This window comes from Callospermophilus lateralis, chromosome 18 (assembly GCF_048772815.1).
Source record: "Callospermophilus lateralis isolate mCalLat2 chromosome 18, mCalLat2.hap1, whole genome shotgun sequence".
NCBI lineage: Eukaryota > Metazoa > Chordata > Mammalia > Rodentia > Sciuridae > Callospermophilus > Callospermophilus lateralis.
In genome coordinates this window covers 66,136,598-66,152,242 of record NC_135322.1, presented here as the reverse complement: position 1 = coordinate 66,152,242, position 15,645 = coordinate 66,136,598, and the positions used below count along the sequence as shown (strand labels likewise).

The following is a 15,645-nucleotide window of genomic DNA, read 5'->3' as shown; positions in this document are numbered from 1 at the left end:
CAGTGGTTGTTTTGCTTTTGCCTAAGCACTCAACATTATCATCTTCTTTTTTTTTTTTTTTTTTTTAATATTTATTTAGTTGTAGTTGAACACATAGTATATCTTTATTTATTTTTATGTGGTGCTGAGGATTGAACCCAGTGCCTCATGCATGCCAGGCGAGTGCTCTGCCACTGAGCTACAGCCCCCGACCCTACTATCTTCTTAAAAAAGTGATCTTGCAGCCTGGTATAGTGACACATGTCTGTCATCCCAGCGACTTTGGCAGGAGGATCCCAAGTTTGAGGACAGCCTCAGCAGCTAAGTGAAATCAGTCTCAAAAACAAAACAAAAAGAGCTTGAATCTAGCTCAGTGGTAAAGCACCCTGGATTTAATCCCCAGGACTGGGTGCAGGGAGGATGTCAGATCTTGCAGCACATCTTCCTTCACATCTGTTTTTGAAGTGAAGATTCCAGAATCTAATCCCCCTAGAAAGTTGTATGGAGGGCAGTGCATGAGTAATGAAGGAAGGCACAGGTGGGCTCAGGTATTCCCAATCTGCCAGGAGAGTGATGCTCATTGGTAGGCAACCAGAGTCACAGCAATGAGCTGCTTCTGTCTGCCCACCCAGACCATGAATGTTCTTGGAAAGGAACAGTCCGTTGAAAGACCATTGACTTACTAAACTCAGATCCTTAGCATGATGCTATATTCATAGCAAGCCCTGAAGTCTTAATAAGGTCTGGCCCAGTGACTGAGCCTAGGCAACAAGGAACCAGCACCACTGCGCCTGTCTATATGCCTGACAGGAACCTTCTTTCCAAGGCTGGGGTGGGGATAGGAGTCTCCCAGCTGAGGTTTGGCAGGGAAGACTACAGCTGGATACCCCAGTGGGGTAATTGCTATTGTTTAACACTTACTTAACAGACCCAACACGCTAGGTACTTCATGCTTGGCTTTTTGCTGTAGAAGTCTGGCATGGAGCCTTGAATTACATAAGTGGATTATCATAACTCCTTTCAACAAAAGGGGTAAGAATAGGATGGCTACATCAGGAAAGTTGAGACAGACTGATTTTCATTGTGGATGGACAAAGACGAATAGTTCAGGGAGCCCTGGGTGCACACTCCTTCACTCCTAACAAGGCCCACTGTCATCTGGGTTTTTCATATTGAATTCTGAATTCTGATTTTTAGAAGAGTCTTTTCTTCACATATATGGCTTCAAAACTTTGATTCAGTATCAAGCTGTGCAGCTTAGAAACCCTAACAAATGGCATTTTAGCTTCCTGAAAAGTCCAAGGGCAAATGTTAATACATACAAACCAACTGACTTTTTTGTCTAACATTTGGGCCTTCCTAATACAACCACTTGGTGATCCAAGTAAACTAGCTCAGGCTACCTAGTGCATCAACTGACTGCAGGCCTGGATGTTGGGATAATATGAATCTATATCTTAGAGGTAAATATTGAAGTAGTTAGAAAATGATATAATGTATAGAATTTTCTTCAAAACAACCCAGCAGCAGAGGGAGGTGACTGAGGACAGAGAAGACGAGTTATGAGCTAGAAGTTGTCAGATCAGGTTGGTGAGTTCTCATTGTGCCATTCTCCCCACCTGTGTATTTGAGAATGTCCTTAAGGAAAAGTTAAAGAGAAAATAAACACTGGCCTCTGATGCCAAATCACCTGTCAATTACCAGCTGGGAAGACTTTGACAAGAACCCCTCTGTATCATTTATTTGTCCCTGAAGTGGGATTCACTATCAAATAACAATTTGAAATCATACAGCAACTGCATAAAATGCTGTAGTTAATACGGCGACCTCATTTGTTTTGCTCATTAATGTGCAACCTGACAATGACTTGGGGACAACTCACTCAGCCCCACTGGAGGGCAGCTCAAAGGCAGGGCTGGGACTCACTTAAAAGCAGTTGAAGTTGCTATTGGCTGGGACCTCAGTGGCACAGACAGCCAGAACCAAGCAGATAGCCTGCCATGTGGCCTGGTTCTAATAGGAGGCTTCCATGAGAGCTGAATCCTTCTCATGGCCCAGGCTCAGAAGTTAGTTGACGTCACATCTGCCACATACTATTGGCAGGAGAAGTTACATGTCCAGACATCATAAGCAGAAATATCTCTATGGGAGTAGAAGTTTCTGGAAGAAATACTGCTTTACCTTATTTTTTAGTTGTAGATGGACACCATACCTTTAATTAATTAATTAAAGTTTTTTAGACACTGACAGACCTTTATTTTGTTCACTTATTTATATGTGGTGCTGAGAATTAAACCCAGTACCTCACACATGCTAGGCAAGCTCTCTACCACTGAGCCACAACCACAGCTCCTTAATTTATTTTTATGTGGTGATGAGGATCAAACCAGTGCTTCACACATGCTACGCAAGCACTCCACCATTGAGCCATAACCCCAGCCCCTACCTTGCCTTTCTTAAAGTCATTTTGGATGACAGGCTTAGTGATGCAGGCCTGTAATCCCAGCAGCTTGGAAGGCTGAGCAAGGAGGATCATGAGTTCAAATTGAACCTTAGCAACTTAGTGAGGACCTAAGCAACTTAGTGAGACACTGTCTCAAAAATGAGTTAAACCCCTCTGGGTTCAATCCCTAGTACCAAAAAAAAAAAAAAAATCATTTTGACAAAAAAAAGCCAACTACCTGGGATGGACCATGCCCACCCACTGCCCCCACTTTCGAGGGGGGGGTCACTGGTCTGTTTAAGTGTTTAAGTCTCCACCATCTACCTTGTAGCTCAGCTTTGTCCCTGGGAGGGAAGCTTTGCCTCTAGAGGCATCAGAGAGGCCAGCAGCTCACATTCTGTGGGCCTGAAATCACTTTAAAGGGCTTTAAATAGCAGCTACTTTCGTTTGCCTTGTAAACTAAAGAAAATGAGTAACTATTAGCCTGTGGAACTGACCTTCACCGAGTACTAAGGGGGCTGGCTACCCAGTGAAACTGGCCTGCGAACCATCCTGGAATCTGACTCTGGTTGGCTGAAGCTGTTTGGACCACCCTCCCTGGAGCCAGTACTGAAGTCCCTCTGTCACTTCATATTCCTTCCTTCAATGTCTTTTCCACTGGGACAAATTACTCCTCCCCCATGAAAGTTTTCTTTAATTTGTTTTTGTTTTGTGAACTGCAGAGCCAGGGTTCCCGCTGAGTCCTTCTCACTTCTAGCCCTGGTTGTGCAGCCTTGGGCACACTACTACCTACCACTCTGTGCTCGGTTTCTTCATCTGAAAACTCAGGGTACCACCTTCTTGGGATCACTAGGAGAAGTAAGGAGATACTGTGTGTCAGATCAGGCGGAGCAGGCAGCGGCCAAAGGAGGCAGATTTAAAAGGGCCGCTGAACAGGCTTTATTGAGATATCACTCCTGGCTGGAACTCGATCAGACCCACAGAGGGGACAGGGGAAGGGTCTGAGGAGAAACGCGTGGAAGCTGACCGGACTGGACTTTTATGGGGCTTACAGCAGGAAGGGAAGGGCTTGGGACAGGAAAAGGTGTTTCTAGGGTCCCTTGCCCCCTTGGAGCTGGTCAGGGGAGTTGGCTGAACTCCAGGATTGGCCAGGGGGTCCTGTTTTTGACAGACATTCGTCAGGAGATTTGGCTGATTGACAGGCGTTTCCGCCGGCATCTGATGGATGTTCTTTTCCAGCGCGGGCTGCTTTGTTCTAAGTTGCCACTAAGTCGCCACCAAGTCGCCTCCACCGACCTAACACTGTGCAAAAACAGGTCGGTACATTATGAGCGCTCAAGGGTCTGCCCACATCCAGGGTCTGTGGACAGGCCTGGTACAGAACCAGCATTTGGAGATGAGACTGGACTGAGCCAGGCCCTGCCTTCCCCGCAGCCCGCTCTCACCCCTACCCACCCTCGGTGTAGATTCGTTGCATTAACCACGATTTGCAATTCCTGGTTTACCCCGCTCGAGGGTAATGCTGCTTTGACCCCTTCTTGGATCCCCACCGCCCCAGCACCACCGGACGCCGAACGCAGTTGGCGCCTCATAAATACCTGGGGGTGAACAAATGCACGGAAGCCACCGGGGCTGCCGGCTGCCGAGTGAGTGGCCAGGAGCCCCAGGCACCCGGCAGAGGATGGGAAACGGGAGCCCCGTCCGGTTGGGGTCTGAAAGGGGTGAAGTCTGCGGGGGAGGGGGGCTGCAGGACCCTGGGCCGACAGGGGGCGCGCGCGGAAAAGGGCGGGGCCGCACCTGTCCGGCCCGACTGGGGAAGATGGGGAGGGGACCCGGGACCCGGAGCAGCTGCGCGCCCCGCCCCGCGGGCTCCTCCCCGCCGCCGCGGCCCCCCGGCTGCTGCCCCGATGCGCTGTGCCTGGATCCCGGGCCGAGTCGCCGCTGCAGCTGTTGGGGCGCCCGGGCCGGGTGACGCCGCCTCCGCCTGCGCCCCTCCCAGACCCCGCTAGCCGCATGGAGCCCCCGGAGGGCGCTGGTCCTGGAGGTAAGTGCGGACCCAGCCCCGGAGCTCCCGCGGCTCCCGGCCCGCAGCAAGCCGCAGCCCCTCCCCCGGCTCACCCAGCCGCTGCGCCCGGGGCCGAAGACCCGCGGTCCGCTCCGGGCTCCCGCCGCGCCGGCCCCGAGCTGGGGGCCCTCCGGTCCGGGCTCCTCCCGGAAACCGTCCCTGCGCCCGGCTAGGGGCGCACGGATTGCGTCCCCGCCCCCTGGTCCTCTGCACTCGCGGCTCGGGAAGCCCGGCCCGGCGCCCTCCTCGGGAGGTGGCATGGAGTTTCGTCCCGAGCCCCCTCCCAGCCGAGCCGGGGTCCAGGGGCAGAGATGGGGCGGGTGGGGGCCGGAGTTTGGGGTCGGGGTCGGCGAGGCATGGGCGCGCGGGTGAGGGCTGGTCTTCGGTCGGCTTTGTTCGCCGCCACCGCTTTTACGGGGTGGGGGGTGAGGGACTGGAGGCTGCGAGGGGCGCGGGAGCAAGGCGGGGTCTCAGTGAGGCCGTGGGGGGTGCGCGGGGCTCCCGAGCTGCAGGGTGGCGGGTCCGCGCGGCCTCATGGCCACACATCTGGGAGGGCAGGGTGCCTGGGATGCCCTCTCCTCGCAGCTCCTGTCAGTTCTTGGGGACCCTCCCCCTGAGGATTGAGACCCCGAGGCAGTCTTCCTCCCTTGACTCAGGCCCAGCCCAGGGTGGTGGCTGCAGATCTGAGGGCACTTCGGAGCCCTCCATTTCACGTCTCTTCCGGACCGGTTTTCAGTGATCCCTAGGCTGCCTGCCCAGGCCTAGCACATCCTGGATGTCCTGGGTGTCCCATCCCAGGGAGCCAGCCAGAGTCTGGGGGAGAGGCCAGCTGCCAGTCTGCCCCCGCCCCTGCAGCCCCCCCACCCCGCAGCCACATACTGCGCCTTCCTCTGGCTGTCCACCAGCCATGGATCCATCCACCTGCCACTGTGTCTGGTAATGGGGGTGGGGGTCCTGTCTGAGTCTCTTGTCACTCTCTCTAAGCAGGAGACACACCCTGAAGCTAGTGGGTTTGGGTTTTCTGTTTTGTCATGGGGAGTGGATCAGAGCTCTCTTGCTATTGACATCCCAGGACCTTGGGTCTTCCCAATAGCAGCCTCCTAGCCACCAAAGTGGGGAGGACCGGAATGCAATGGCTTAGGGGACTCAGAGCTAATTCTGAACTGTGACATGTGGCAAGCTGCTAGTGCACCCTGAGCCTCCATTTCCATGTCAGAGGATGCAGCCCCTTTACCCTATAGGGCTGTGGGAGGCCAGGGTGAGGTAAGAGGTGAGGCACCTGGGAGAAGAGTTGAGCTTTTTTTCTCTCCTCCTCTGAGGAAAGAAAGAACTTCTCAGTAGTTTAAAGGCAGAGAGCAGGCTGATTTTCTAAATGCATCACTTACTGATTGGGTTCTCAGATCCTAACAGTCTGTGCACAGACACTTCTTCCAGGTGCTTGTTCTGTGCAGGCACTGTGCCTTATAGTTAGGGACCTGGCCAGGGAACAGATGGGGCTCATGTCATTGATACCTTTTTTTTTTTTTTTTTTTAAAGAGAGAGAGAGAGAGGAGAGAGAGAGAGAGAGAGAGAGAGAGAATTTTTTTAATATTTTTTTTTAGTTACCGGCGGACACAACATCTTTGTTTGTACGTGGTGCTGAGAACCAAACCCGGGCCGCACACATGCCAGGCGAGCGCGCCACCACTTGAGCCACATCCCCAGCCCCAATGTCATTGATACCTTTAGCCCTGTTCCCTTGTCTACACCTGGGCCAGTGAACTCTACTTCGTGAGACCTCGTGAAGCCTCATGTTGGTGATTACGATACCATATCTGAGTTCTCAGTGATAAGGCAACCCTGGTTTGGTCTCCAGTAACAAAATATACTTTGCACCTAAGAGAATTAATAACAATGTCTTAATATCAAAGTGTGCAGACCATAGAAGTGAGACTTGTGTACAGGAATGCCAAGTGGGCATTCCTTGAGGGGCACAGCTAGCATCTTTGGACAGCAGGGCTCTATCCCATCCCACTTCAGTCTGTCTGAGGATCAGCAGGGACAAAGAGAGGGGCCGTGGCCCTACCCTTAGAAGCCTATGAGTCTAGTCAGGGCAGCTCAGCCTCCTTAAAATACTTGAGGGAGACCAGATTCAGGGATGAAGGTGCTGGGGAAACAGGGCAGAAGTGGTTCCTACTGCTGACCAGCTCTTCCTCTCTGCAGCCATTTTTCTTTTTGCATTTATTCATTCACTTCATTAATTCACTTGTTCATTGATTCAGTGGTATGTAGAATGGCAAGGCCCTGGGAGTACAGCAGGGGACATGAGATTTGGGCCAAGTTTTCCAGGCACAAATGGGCTGGAAAATAGGTCAGCAGCAAAGCACAGGTGTCAGCAGTCAGCCCTGGGGAAAACTGGTGGGCAGGACTGTGGCTCCCCAACTCAAGTCCCCACCCATAGGTCCAGGCAGCAGCAATCTCTGTAGGGAGCTAGGGGCTCCCTGCCCCCACTGACATGGGTCTGCTGGGTCAACGACATAGCTGTGACCCCATACCTGGGGTCCTTCCTGGAGCACTGGAAACACCCACATGGCCAGGCACCATGGGTGACACATACTTGTAATCCCAGCTACCTGGGAGGCTGAGGCAGGAGGATTACAAGTTTGAAGACAGCCTTAGCAATTTAGTAATACCCTGTCTTAATATTAAAAGGGCTGGGAGTACAGGTCAGTGTGGGAGTGCCTGTCTAGCACACAAAGGACCTGGGTTTGATCCTCAGCACTGCAAAAACAACCACAGCAACAAGAAAACAGCCACTTGCCCTGGCCAGGGCGATTCCAGGGGCTTCCAGCCCATCAAGTCATGGCTTAGCCAGGCTTCCAGATCCCACCCACTGCCTGCCTGGCCTGTGACTCTGCTTACTAGCCTGGAAATAGCCAAGGGCCTTGCCCTAAGGGGTTCTGATCCTTCTCGCTGACCTAAGTGGTCTTGGGATCATTCATTCACATTTGTTGTGGGCCTGCTGTGCTCTGGGTCCAAGCATAGGTCTTGGGAAGTCACATGAACTCAATGGGAGCTGCTTCCCTCACACCTCTCACCCAATCCAAGCCTCCCCTGGGGCGGTGCATGCTGCCTGCCATCATATGCACACAGCACACTGGTGTGTATCACTTCTCACCCTGGGTTTGCCCATCAACTCCAGCCAAGATCAACCCTTGTTTGTTACTAATGAGGATTGTTTTTTAATTGAGATATAATTCTAATATCATAAATTTTTTCTTTTCTTTCTTTCTTTTTGGTACTGGGGATTCAACTTAGGGGCATTCGACCACTGAGCCACATTCCCAGCCCTATTTTATATTTTATTTAGAGACAGGGTCTCACTGAGTTGCTTAGTGCCTGGCTTTTGCTGAGGCTGGCTTTGAACTCACAATTCTCCTGTTTCAGCCTCTCGAGCTGCTGGAATTTCAGGCGTGCACCCCCACAGCCACATACTATGCCTTCCTCTGGCACTCGGAGGGCTTCCCAGGATCTGTAATGAGGCATGATGGTGTTCACAAACCCTCCCCAGTGCAAGTCCACAAGTGATGGATCCATCCACCTGCCCAGCTTAAATTTTACCCTTTTGAGGCATGCAATTCAGTGTTTTTGTTACATCCATAAAATTGTGCAGTCATCACCACTAATATTAAAATATTTTCATCACCTCCCCCAAACAACTATGTTCATTCCCCACTCCCTTCCCACAGCCCTGGCAATCACCAATCTACTTTCTATGGATTTTCCTATTCTGAACATTTGATACAACGGAACCATGCAATAAGTGACCTTTTGTGACTGTACTTACACTCCCTGTAATGTTGAAGTCCTCCTATGTGTGGTATCTATCGTTGTTTTATATTGTTGGTTAATGTTCCACTTATGGATAGTCCACATGATCCACACTTAGTTTACCATTCTCTGTTAGTAGACGTTGGGCTTCCACTTCAGGGACCATGCTGCTGTGAACATTCACGTCCAAGTCTTTGTGTGGATATAGATTCACATTTCTCTTGGGTAGTGCCTAGGAGTGAAAATGCTGGGTCTGTGGTAACTCTAGGCTTGATCTGAGAATCTGGAGGACTGTTTCCACAGCAGCCACACCCCTTTATATGCCAAGGTCAGTCTTGCCCCTTCCTGGGGGCTCAGGCTTCATCTGTCCCTTGCATTTTGACTTCAGTTTTCTGTTTTCATTGTGTTCTTACAACCAAAAGATTTGTGCTCTTGATGGCAAAAGTTGCATCTTCTACATTTTTCTCCCCCAATTTTTGCACAGATCATGGGACCAGAAGGATAAAGTCCAGATCATGACCAAAGGATCAAAACTAGACAGATGGCAACTTCAAAAGTTCAGGGGGTTGTGGTAGAGCTCAGTGATAGAGCCTTTGCCTAGCTGTGTGAAGCCCTGGATTCATCTCCTGCATCACACACACACAGAAAAAAAAAAAAAAAGAAAGAAAGAAAGAAAGAAAGAAAGAAATGGGTACTGCCTACCCCATATCCAGCTAACTCGAAGATACCATCAACTGTTAAAATTCGAAAAGATCTTAAGAGTCATTTTAACAGGCTGTGCCTGGGGAGCTGGGTTTCTCCAGTGCTGACCAAGACCCCGTGAGACCCCAGGATCAGTAATGAGCCATGATGGTGTTCACAAACCCTCCCCAGTGCAAGACTTGGGGATGGAGCTTGGCCCTTGGCTGAGTCCTACTCAGGGTACCCCATCTCTGCACAAGTGGAGGGGAACTGGCACATGGAGCCGGTGGGAACAGTGCCAGCAGAACCCTTTACTAACTGTCCACCTGACCTTCCCACAGCCCACCATCTCCCCCCCACCCTTGCCGCCCTCACCCTGTTCTCCTGGCCCCACTGCAGTGCCCCTGGCTGTGCTTCAGTGACATGTCCTCAGGACTTCTGCAGACCAGTGCCAGGGCCTGTGCCCACGGCTTCCTTCAGACCCTTCCTTTGTCTTTGTAGACAGCCCTCCTGGCCTTTCCCTGGAATGAAAGAAAGGCCCCTTTGCTCCTGCATACAGCCTGCTCCTCATGTTCATGCCTCATCTCCAGAACAGCATGGCGTGTAAGCAGTCTTTGTTGGAGGGACAGATGTGTGCTTGCGTGCCTTTGTGTTAGGTGAGGGCCCCACCAAGCAAGAGGCCAGCTGCGAGTGGAGACCCCACTTCTCTCCTCTTTCAGAATTCTACTTCCCACCTGAGTTGGAAGGGTTCTTCCTGTTCTGCTGGCTCTGAACAGAGATCCCCTGCTCTCAGCCTTGCACCATTACCCCAGAATCAGAGCTGGCCCTCATACTGTGCTGACGATAGACGCCACCCTATGCCTGTTTCCTTATCCTCCCTCGTAGGTGGCTGAGAGGAGGCAGGCAGTTGGCAACATGGAAGGAGACTGCCTGACACAAGCACTAGAAATCCCTGAGCCACTGCCCAGGTGGGGGCTATCTCCCAGAGGTGGCTTTCTACAGAGCTGCTTTTCCTTGATTTCAGGGAAGCTGTTAGCGAGGAGGGGGCCATTGGGACAAAAGGGGGCAGAGGTGGAGCTGAGGGCCACCTACAATAGCATAAGGATAGCCCTGGGCCACATGCCTGGCCCTAAAGCCTGGGGAGGTAAGAGTATCCTGTGGCTTCCTTAGCTAGGGGCTCTCTAGAGCAGGGACTCCCGGCAAGTCATCCATGCCCTCCACGCCTCAGTCTCCCTACCTGTACCTCTTAGCTCTTGGTCACATGTCTCTCCAGACAGATGGCAGCTCCTTCCTGAGCTTCTAGCCACAGTGGAGTCTTGCCTGCCACACCAGGGGGTGCAGCTCTGAGCTCTATGAAGTGTTGAGGGATTGTGACCACAGTACAGGCCCGTGGTATAGAAATCATACGCTTGTACCCTAAGGTAGGGGACCTTGACGTCTCCTGTGATGTGTCCTCTCCCTGGGTTTCAACCCTGTGGACAGTGATTTGGGCCATTGTCCCCCTACTTACTGGTGAGGGGAGTGCCAGCTCCCCTCGTCAGATTAAGATCTAAATCACATCTGTGTGTGCTCTGGAAAGTGGAAGGCGTCCTTGCTGGGTTGGGGGCCAGGACGCCAGCAGATGTAACTTTACCCTCCAAGGACACTTGGAAACCATACCACATTCCAGATGCCAATACAAGTAGAAACAGGATACCTTGTGCCCTTCCAGACTGACCAGTCCCCAGGCCTGGGACAGGCCCTGCAGTGATGCAACCTAAGGGCCCCAGGGACGCAGGCTGCTTTCCCACTAAATGGAGGTCCTGGGCAACCTGGCCAGGGGACAGCAGTCAGGCCAGGCACAACTTGACAGGCTGCCCATCATCCTGCGTCACCTACTGCCTGACCCCTATCTCCTACACTCTGCCCAGCTCTCTTTACCACTGGCGATGGCCCAGAGAAAGGTGGGGACCCCCACCGCCTGCACAGGTGGCCCTCACTTTGCATCTGTCTCTCCGTGTTCCTATCTTCCTTGGCTCAGCTGGAGATGGAAGTAGGGTCAGCAGTGCAGGTGTCTCACCTAGCAGTGTCCACACTGCCACCCGTGTCATTGGGGAAGACAGGCCGCCCCTCACAGGCAGCTGTCGGTGCTGGGAGCCCCCAGTGAGCCCCCTCAGGGCAGCCTCCTGGCAGCAGCTGCTCCCCAGCTGGTTCCATGTGCACAGCCAAGGCTGCAGGAAAGCCTCCACTTCCAGGCCCTGTGCAGGCCACTCCTACCCAAGCGCACAACAAGCACCTGCTTGGGTGGGTGTCAGGGGTCAGAGAAGCCCCTCATGAAGGGGCTAGGGCTCCAGGGGACAGGGGACATATTGGGAAGAAAATGAGGAGGATACTCTGCCTCTTCTCTGGGGGAGATGGGGCTGTGGGGCCAGGCCTAACTGGTGAGCAGGCGCCTTTGGCTGTGTGGGAGCGAGGAAGGAAGGCATGGGATGTGGCCAAAGAAGAGGAGCTAGGGGCAGGCAGGGGGTTCTGGTACATTCTGAAAGAGGAATAGAGGGGATGTGTGGATGGAGAAATGAATCCCGAGTGACCAGAAGGGGCAGCTGGTGGCTGCATGGGACCACAGGGCACAGTCTCCATCCAAGCAGGTCCCTGGGGGTTCCTGTTCCCATCTGACAGGGATTTGGGAAAAAAAAAAAAAAAAAAAAAGTACATTTAAAAAAAAAATCGCACAGAAATAACTTGGAAGAACATTTACCCAATTGTACAGTGAGGCTGTTGGCCAAGGAATGCTAGGACGACAGACCGCACTTCCTGTCTTACTTTGTAACCTTCTTTTCATTTTGAAACCAGATATAACCTGGGTTTTTAATAGAAAAAGTCTACAGAGAAAAGACAGTAAAGAGCTGGCTTTGGGACCCCTGAGGGCTGAGCTGACAGGATAAGGTGGATTCCCACTGCAGGAGCAGCTTGGTGCTGGGGCCCTGGGGTTGTGCAGACATCTGCTTTGAAATGTCCCCTACTTATCCCCCTTTTGTTTGAAGCCTCCCCTGGATACCTGTGGCCATTGCCCAAGCCTCAATGTAAGACGCAACATACCAGGTCCTCATGCCCCGTTCGCAGGCCCAATCCCAGGGGCCCGGGAGACTCTCCAAGTCTTGATGGTAAAATTCTCTTGGTTGCAGAGATCATTAAGGAGGTAGAGGTGCCACCAGCTGCCCTGGGTGTCCCAGCTCATGGAACAGAGAGCAGTTGCCATACTCCTGTGGCTGAGGAGGAGGTGGGCATCCCGATACCAGCACCAGGACTCTTGCAGGTCACAGAGAGGAGGCGTAAGTATCACTGACCAGCCCAGTATCCTCTCTGGGGACCCCCAGCTCCACAGGGAACAAGGCAGCCTGGCTCTAGAGGGCAAGGACACGGTGAGGCGGTCTGGCCATGCTGAGCCCTTACAGAGTTCTCATGACTTTGGCTCTTCGGCCTGTCATGCTATTTGTAAAATGGAAGACCCCAGAGAGCTCTCCACTCTTGACTGCAGAGCAGACCACCCGGGCCTGTTCTGCCCAGGCTCGTCCTGGGCTGGCATTGCGGAAGGCTCTGGTTCACTCGTGGGCCTGTGGAAAGAGGCGGTACGCTTTCCTAGGCCCCCGGGCTCTGAAGAGCCTTGTTGGAGGGACTGTGAGGTGACCATCTTCTTGTACCCCAGAGCCCCTGAGCAGCGTCTCCTCTCTGGAGGTCCATTTTGACCTTCTGGATCTCACCGAGCTGACAGACATGTCAGACCAGGAGCTGGCCGAGGTCTTTGCCGACTCTGACGATGAGAACCTGACCAGTGAATCTCCAGCAGGTGAGGCACGCAGGGTGGGGGAAGGTGACGCAGGGTGGGGGGACTTCTCCCCGATCCTGCCAGGTGCAGTGGCCACATGTGTGATCCTAGCAGTCTGGGAGGCTGAAGCAGGAAGGTCCCAAGCTTAAGGCTAGCCTGGGCAACCTAGCAAGACCCTATCTCCAAGAGCTGGGGGTGTGGGTCACCGGTAGTGCACTTGCCTAGCAGGGGCAGGCCCTGCGTTCAGGAAAATGTGTGGCCAACACGTGGTCTTACACCAGCTCCCAGCATGAAGGAACTTCCCTCCTGTCAGAAGTGCTCTGCTCAAATGCACAACAAGAAGCCAAAGCCACAGTCACTTAAAAAGTATTTATTAAATGTAGATTTTAATGTTAGACTAAACACAAGGTGGGGTGGGGTGAATCTGACAGCCTGGCTCCTCTTGGCTCACTGACTGGGTCCCCCCCCCCCTCCGGTTCCCAAGGAGGTGCTGACACTGGCTGGAGATCCCAGGCCCTTCCCCCTGCCCACCTCACGAGCAACTCTCCGGGCATGCCATCCTCCTGTCTCTACTTCAAGCCGTCATCAGAGTTCGGGATCCACCCTAGGGGGACACAAGTGTCCTTCAGTCTGTCCCCAACAGTGAAGGTCACTGATGTGACCTGCACCCAGTGCTCCCAGACAGGCCCAGACCCTGCACCTGTTCCACCCCCAGGCCCAGGCTGGAACCTCCACACTGCACCCATGGCTCAGGCTAAACCTGCACACACACACACCCTGGGGGCCTCCCTGAGGACAAGCCCTCCTGAGGATCTTGTCAGTGACCAGCCGCCCACACGTTCCCTGGAGGGGCTTATGGGGGAAGGGTTTATGGGGAGGGGCAGACTGTGTCTCCCTGGGGAGTCCAGGCTCCTAAGCATGACAGTGGCACCAGGGAGGGGGGCAGGGTGCAATAGATGGGTGACCTTGGCTCTGTCCTTGTGAACAGCTTGTCCCAGCCCATTCCCACTAGGCTCAGTGTGTCCCAGGCAGTGGCCCTTCCAACCCACAAGCCCACAGGTGTGTGCGGGGCGAAGGCCGGCCTGTGGCTGCTGTGGCTAGCCCACCTGAACCTCTAGCCCCAGACAGCCTACAGGGCCCCAGGCTGCACGGGGACACTGGGGGCTTTGGGGAGGCCCCGCCAGGTTCACTAGGAGGGGGCCAGACATGGCAGAGACTGCAGTGACTCCTGAGGACACCAGAGGAGTCATCTGTCCACATCTCTGTATTCTGTGCACATCCCCACCCCAACCCACCCAGTGGCAGACCCAGTGTTAGAGACTTCCATGTGCCAGGCACAGGGGGTCCAGGGCAGCAGCTGCAGCCAGTGACTCTGGGCTGGCAGAGATGCCAGCCACATGTGCCCACAGAGCACCTGGTCTGCTTCCATCAGGTCTACACCCGCTGCCTAGGGCTGGCTGTCTGCGTTCCCCCTCTTGGACGAAGACAAGGGCTGAGCAGAACCGCGAGAAGCAGCCCCTCAGCGACCCAGAGCGACAGGCTTCCATTGTGGACACATTTCTCACCGTGGAAGGACCTAAGGAGGATTAGGCCAGTTCCATCTGCTCCAGAGACACCATAGGGCTGAGGCTCGACCACCACCAGGGTGGCAAAGCAGAACACTTCAGACCCAGGACACGCTCCGCCCTCCACCCTCCCCGTAAGGCTCCTGACAGCAGGTCAGGGTAGGCCTGCCAGGGCAGGCCTCAGGTCACCCCAGCACAAGCACAGCCCAGTGGCCTTACATCCAGCTGGTTTCTGGACCCTGGAACAGGGACCATACCACCTGGAGGCACTGCTTGAGGACGAAGCAAAGAATGAACAATGGTGGCCTAAACCTTCTGGAAACTTCCGTCTATAGGAGCAATGCTCTTTGTCTGTCAGACGATTCCCCAGTATGCTTGGGGTGAGGGGGCTCCAAGCCTGTGAGAGCCACTCCAAAACCCCCTGGGGTCTCCATCTCAGCATCTCTCCATGCCACCATGCTTGGAAGCCACAGTGGGTTTGGCAGTGGCTCCTGGGTCACTAGACCGCCCCCAGCCAAGCATGGGGCAGGCTCAGTCCAGAACACCTCCACCTTGATTTCAGCCTTGTCCCTTCCCCTCTGTCCAAGGAGGGCATGCTGGCACCAGGTCCCCCGGCCCAGGCACCCTCTACAGCTTGTGCCTGCTTCTCTTGGTCCCTGGGTATGACAGCCTGGGGCGAGGGCCTGGCCCAGCTCCTCTTTAGCTTAGAACACCAAACATTGCCAGACTGCCTCAGAACCTCAGCACCACCCCAGACTGCTCAGGGGGGCGGCTCGCCCTCTCCCATCCCACATCTATTACAAGGGCACTTAGTTTTGTCTGTTTTCCACATCCCACAGCCCAGCCCCAGCACAGCCTATCAAACACACTCTGTGACCCTGGGACCGGATCCTGGGAATATTCCAAGGAGGGGCAGGGGAAGTAGGGCCAACAGGCCTACTCTCTCTGCTGTGGGGATGTCCTAGGCACCCAACCCAGCTGCTCCCAAAATTCCTTTTTATGTGCGAAGAGACCCAGAATAGTCTTCTGGTCTGAATGCGAATCAAAGACTGTTTTGAAAAAAAAACCGTAAGCTTGCTTTGTGTCCCCAGCCAGCCTGCCCTGCTCTGCTCCACACTGAAGTGTTTCTGGGAAGGAAACAGGCCCTTGACCTTCATTTCACAGTCTCTACTGGAGGGGTGCACTGGGCTTCTGCCATGTGCTGGGGACATCCAGGAGGCTCCCACTTCTGACCCTTCCCCCACCTCCATGTACTATTGGGCTCTGAAGGAAAGTCAGTTCCCGCCTGACCAGGTCT

General features: G+C 53.8%; 1 protein-coding gene across 2 annotated transcripts; it reads left to right on the top strand.

The window, feature by feature from the left end:
* Positions 1–4,435: 4,435 nt before the first annotated feature.
* Dbndd1 (dysbindin domain containing 1) lies at positions 4,436–15,458 on the top strand. 2 transcript variants are annotated; one of them, XM_076839373.1, is made up of 4 exons: positions 4,436–4,466; positions 12,143–12,289; positions 12,664–12,804; positions 14,216–15,458. In XM_076839373.1, exons 1-4 carry the CDS (start codon positions 4,436–4,438, stop codon positions 14,371–14,373), a joined length of 477 nt encoding a protein of 158 aa, XP_076695488.1. In that variant the 3' UTR covers positions 14,374–15,458. The 2 variants fall into 2 exon arrangements, with proteins under 2 accessions (XP_076695488.1, XP_076695489.1); XM_076839374.1 differs by lacking the exon at positions 12,664–12,804.
* Positions 15,459–15,645: the final 187 nt, after the last annotated feature.

Bases quoted from the DNA above. Each gene is read 5' to 3' on its own strand.
- Dbndd1 (XM_076839373.1), top strand. From the start codon at position 4,436: ATGGAGCCCCCGGAGGGCGCTGGTCCTGGAG. The intron at 12,290-12,663 runs GTAAGTATCACT...CTTGTACCCCAG, and splicing joins GCAGGTCACAGAGAGGAGGC to AGCCCCTGAGCAGCGTCTCC. The intron at 12,805-14,215 runs GTGAGGCACGCA...TGCTTCCATCAG, and splicing joins GACCAGTGAATCTCCAGCAG to GTCTACACCCGCTGCCTAGG.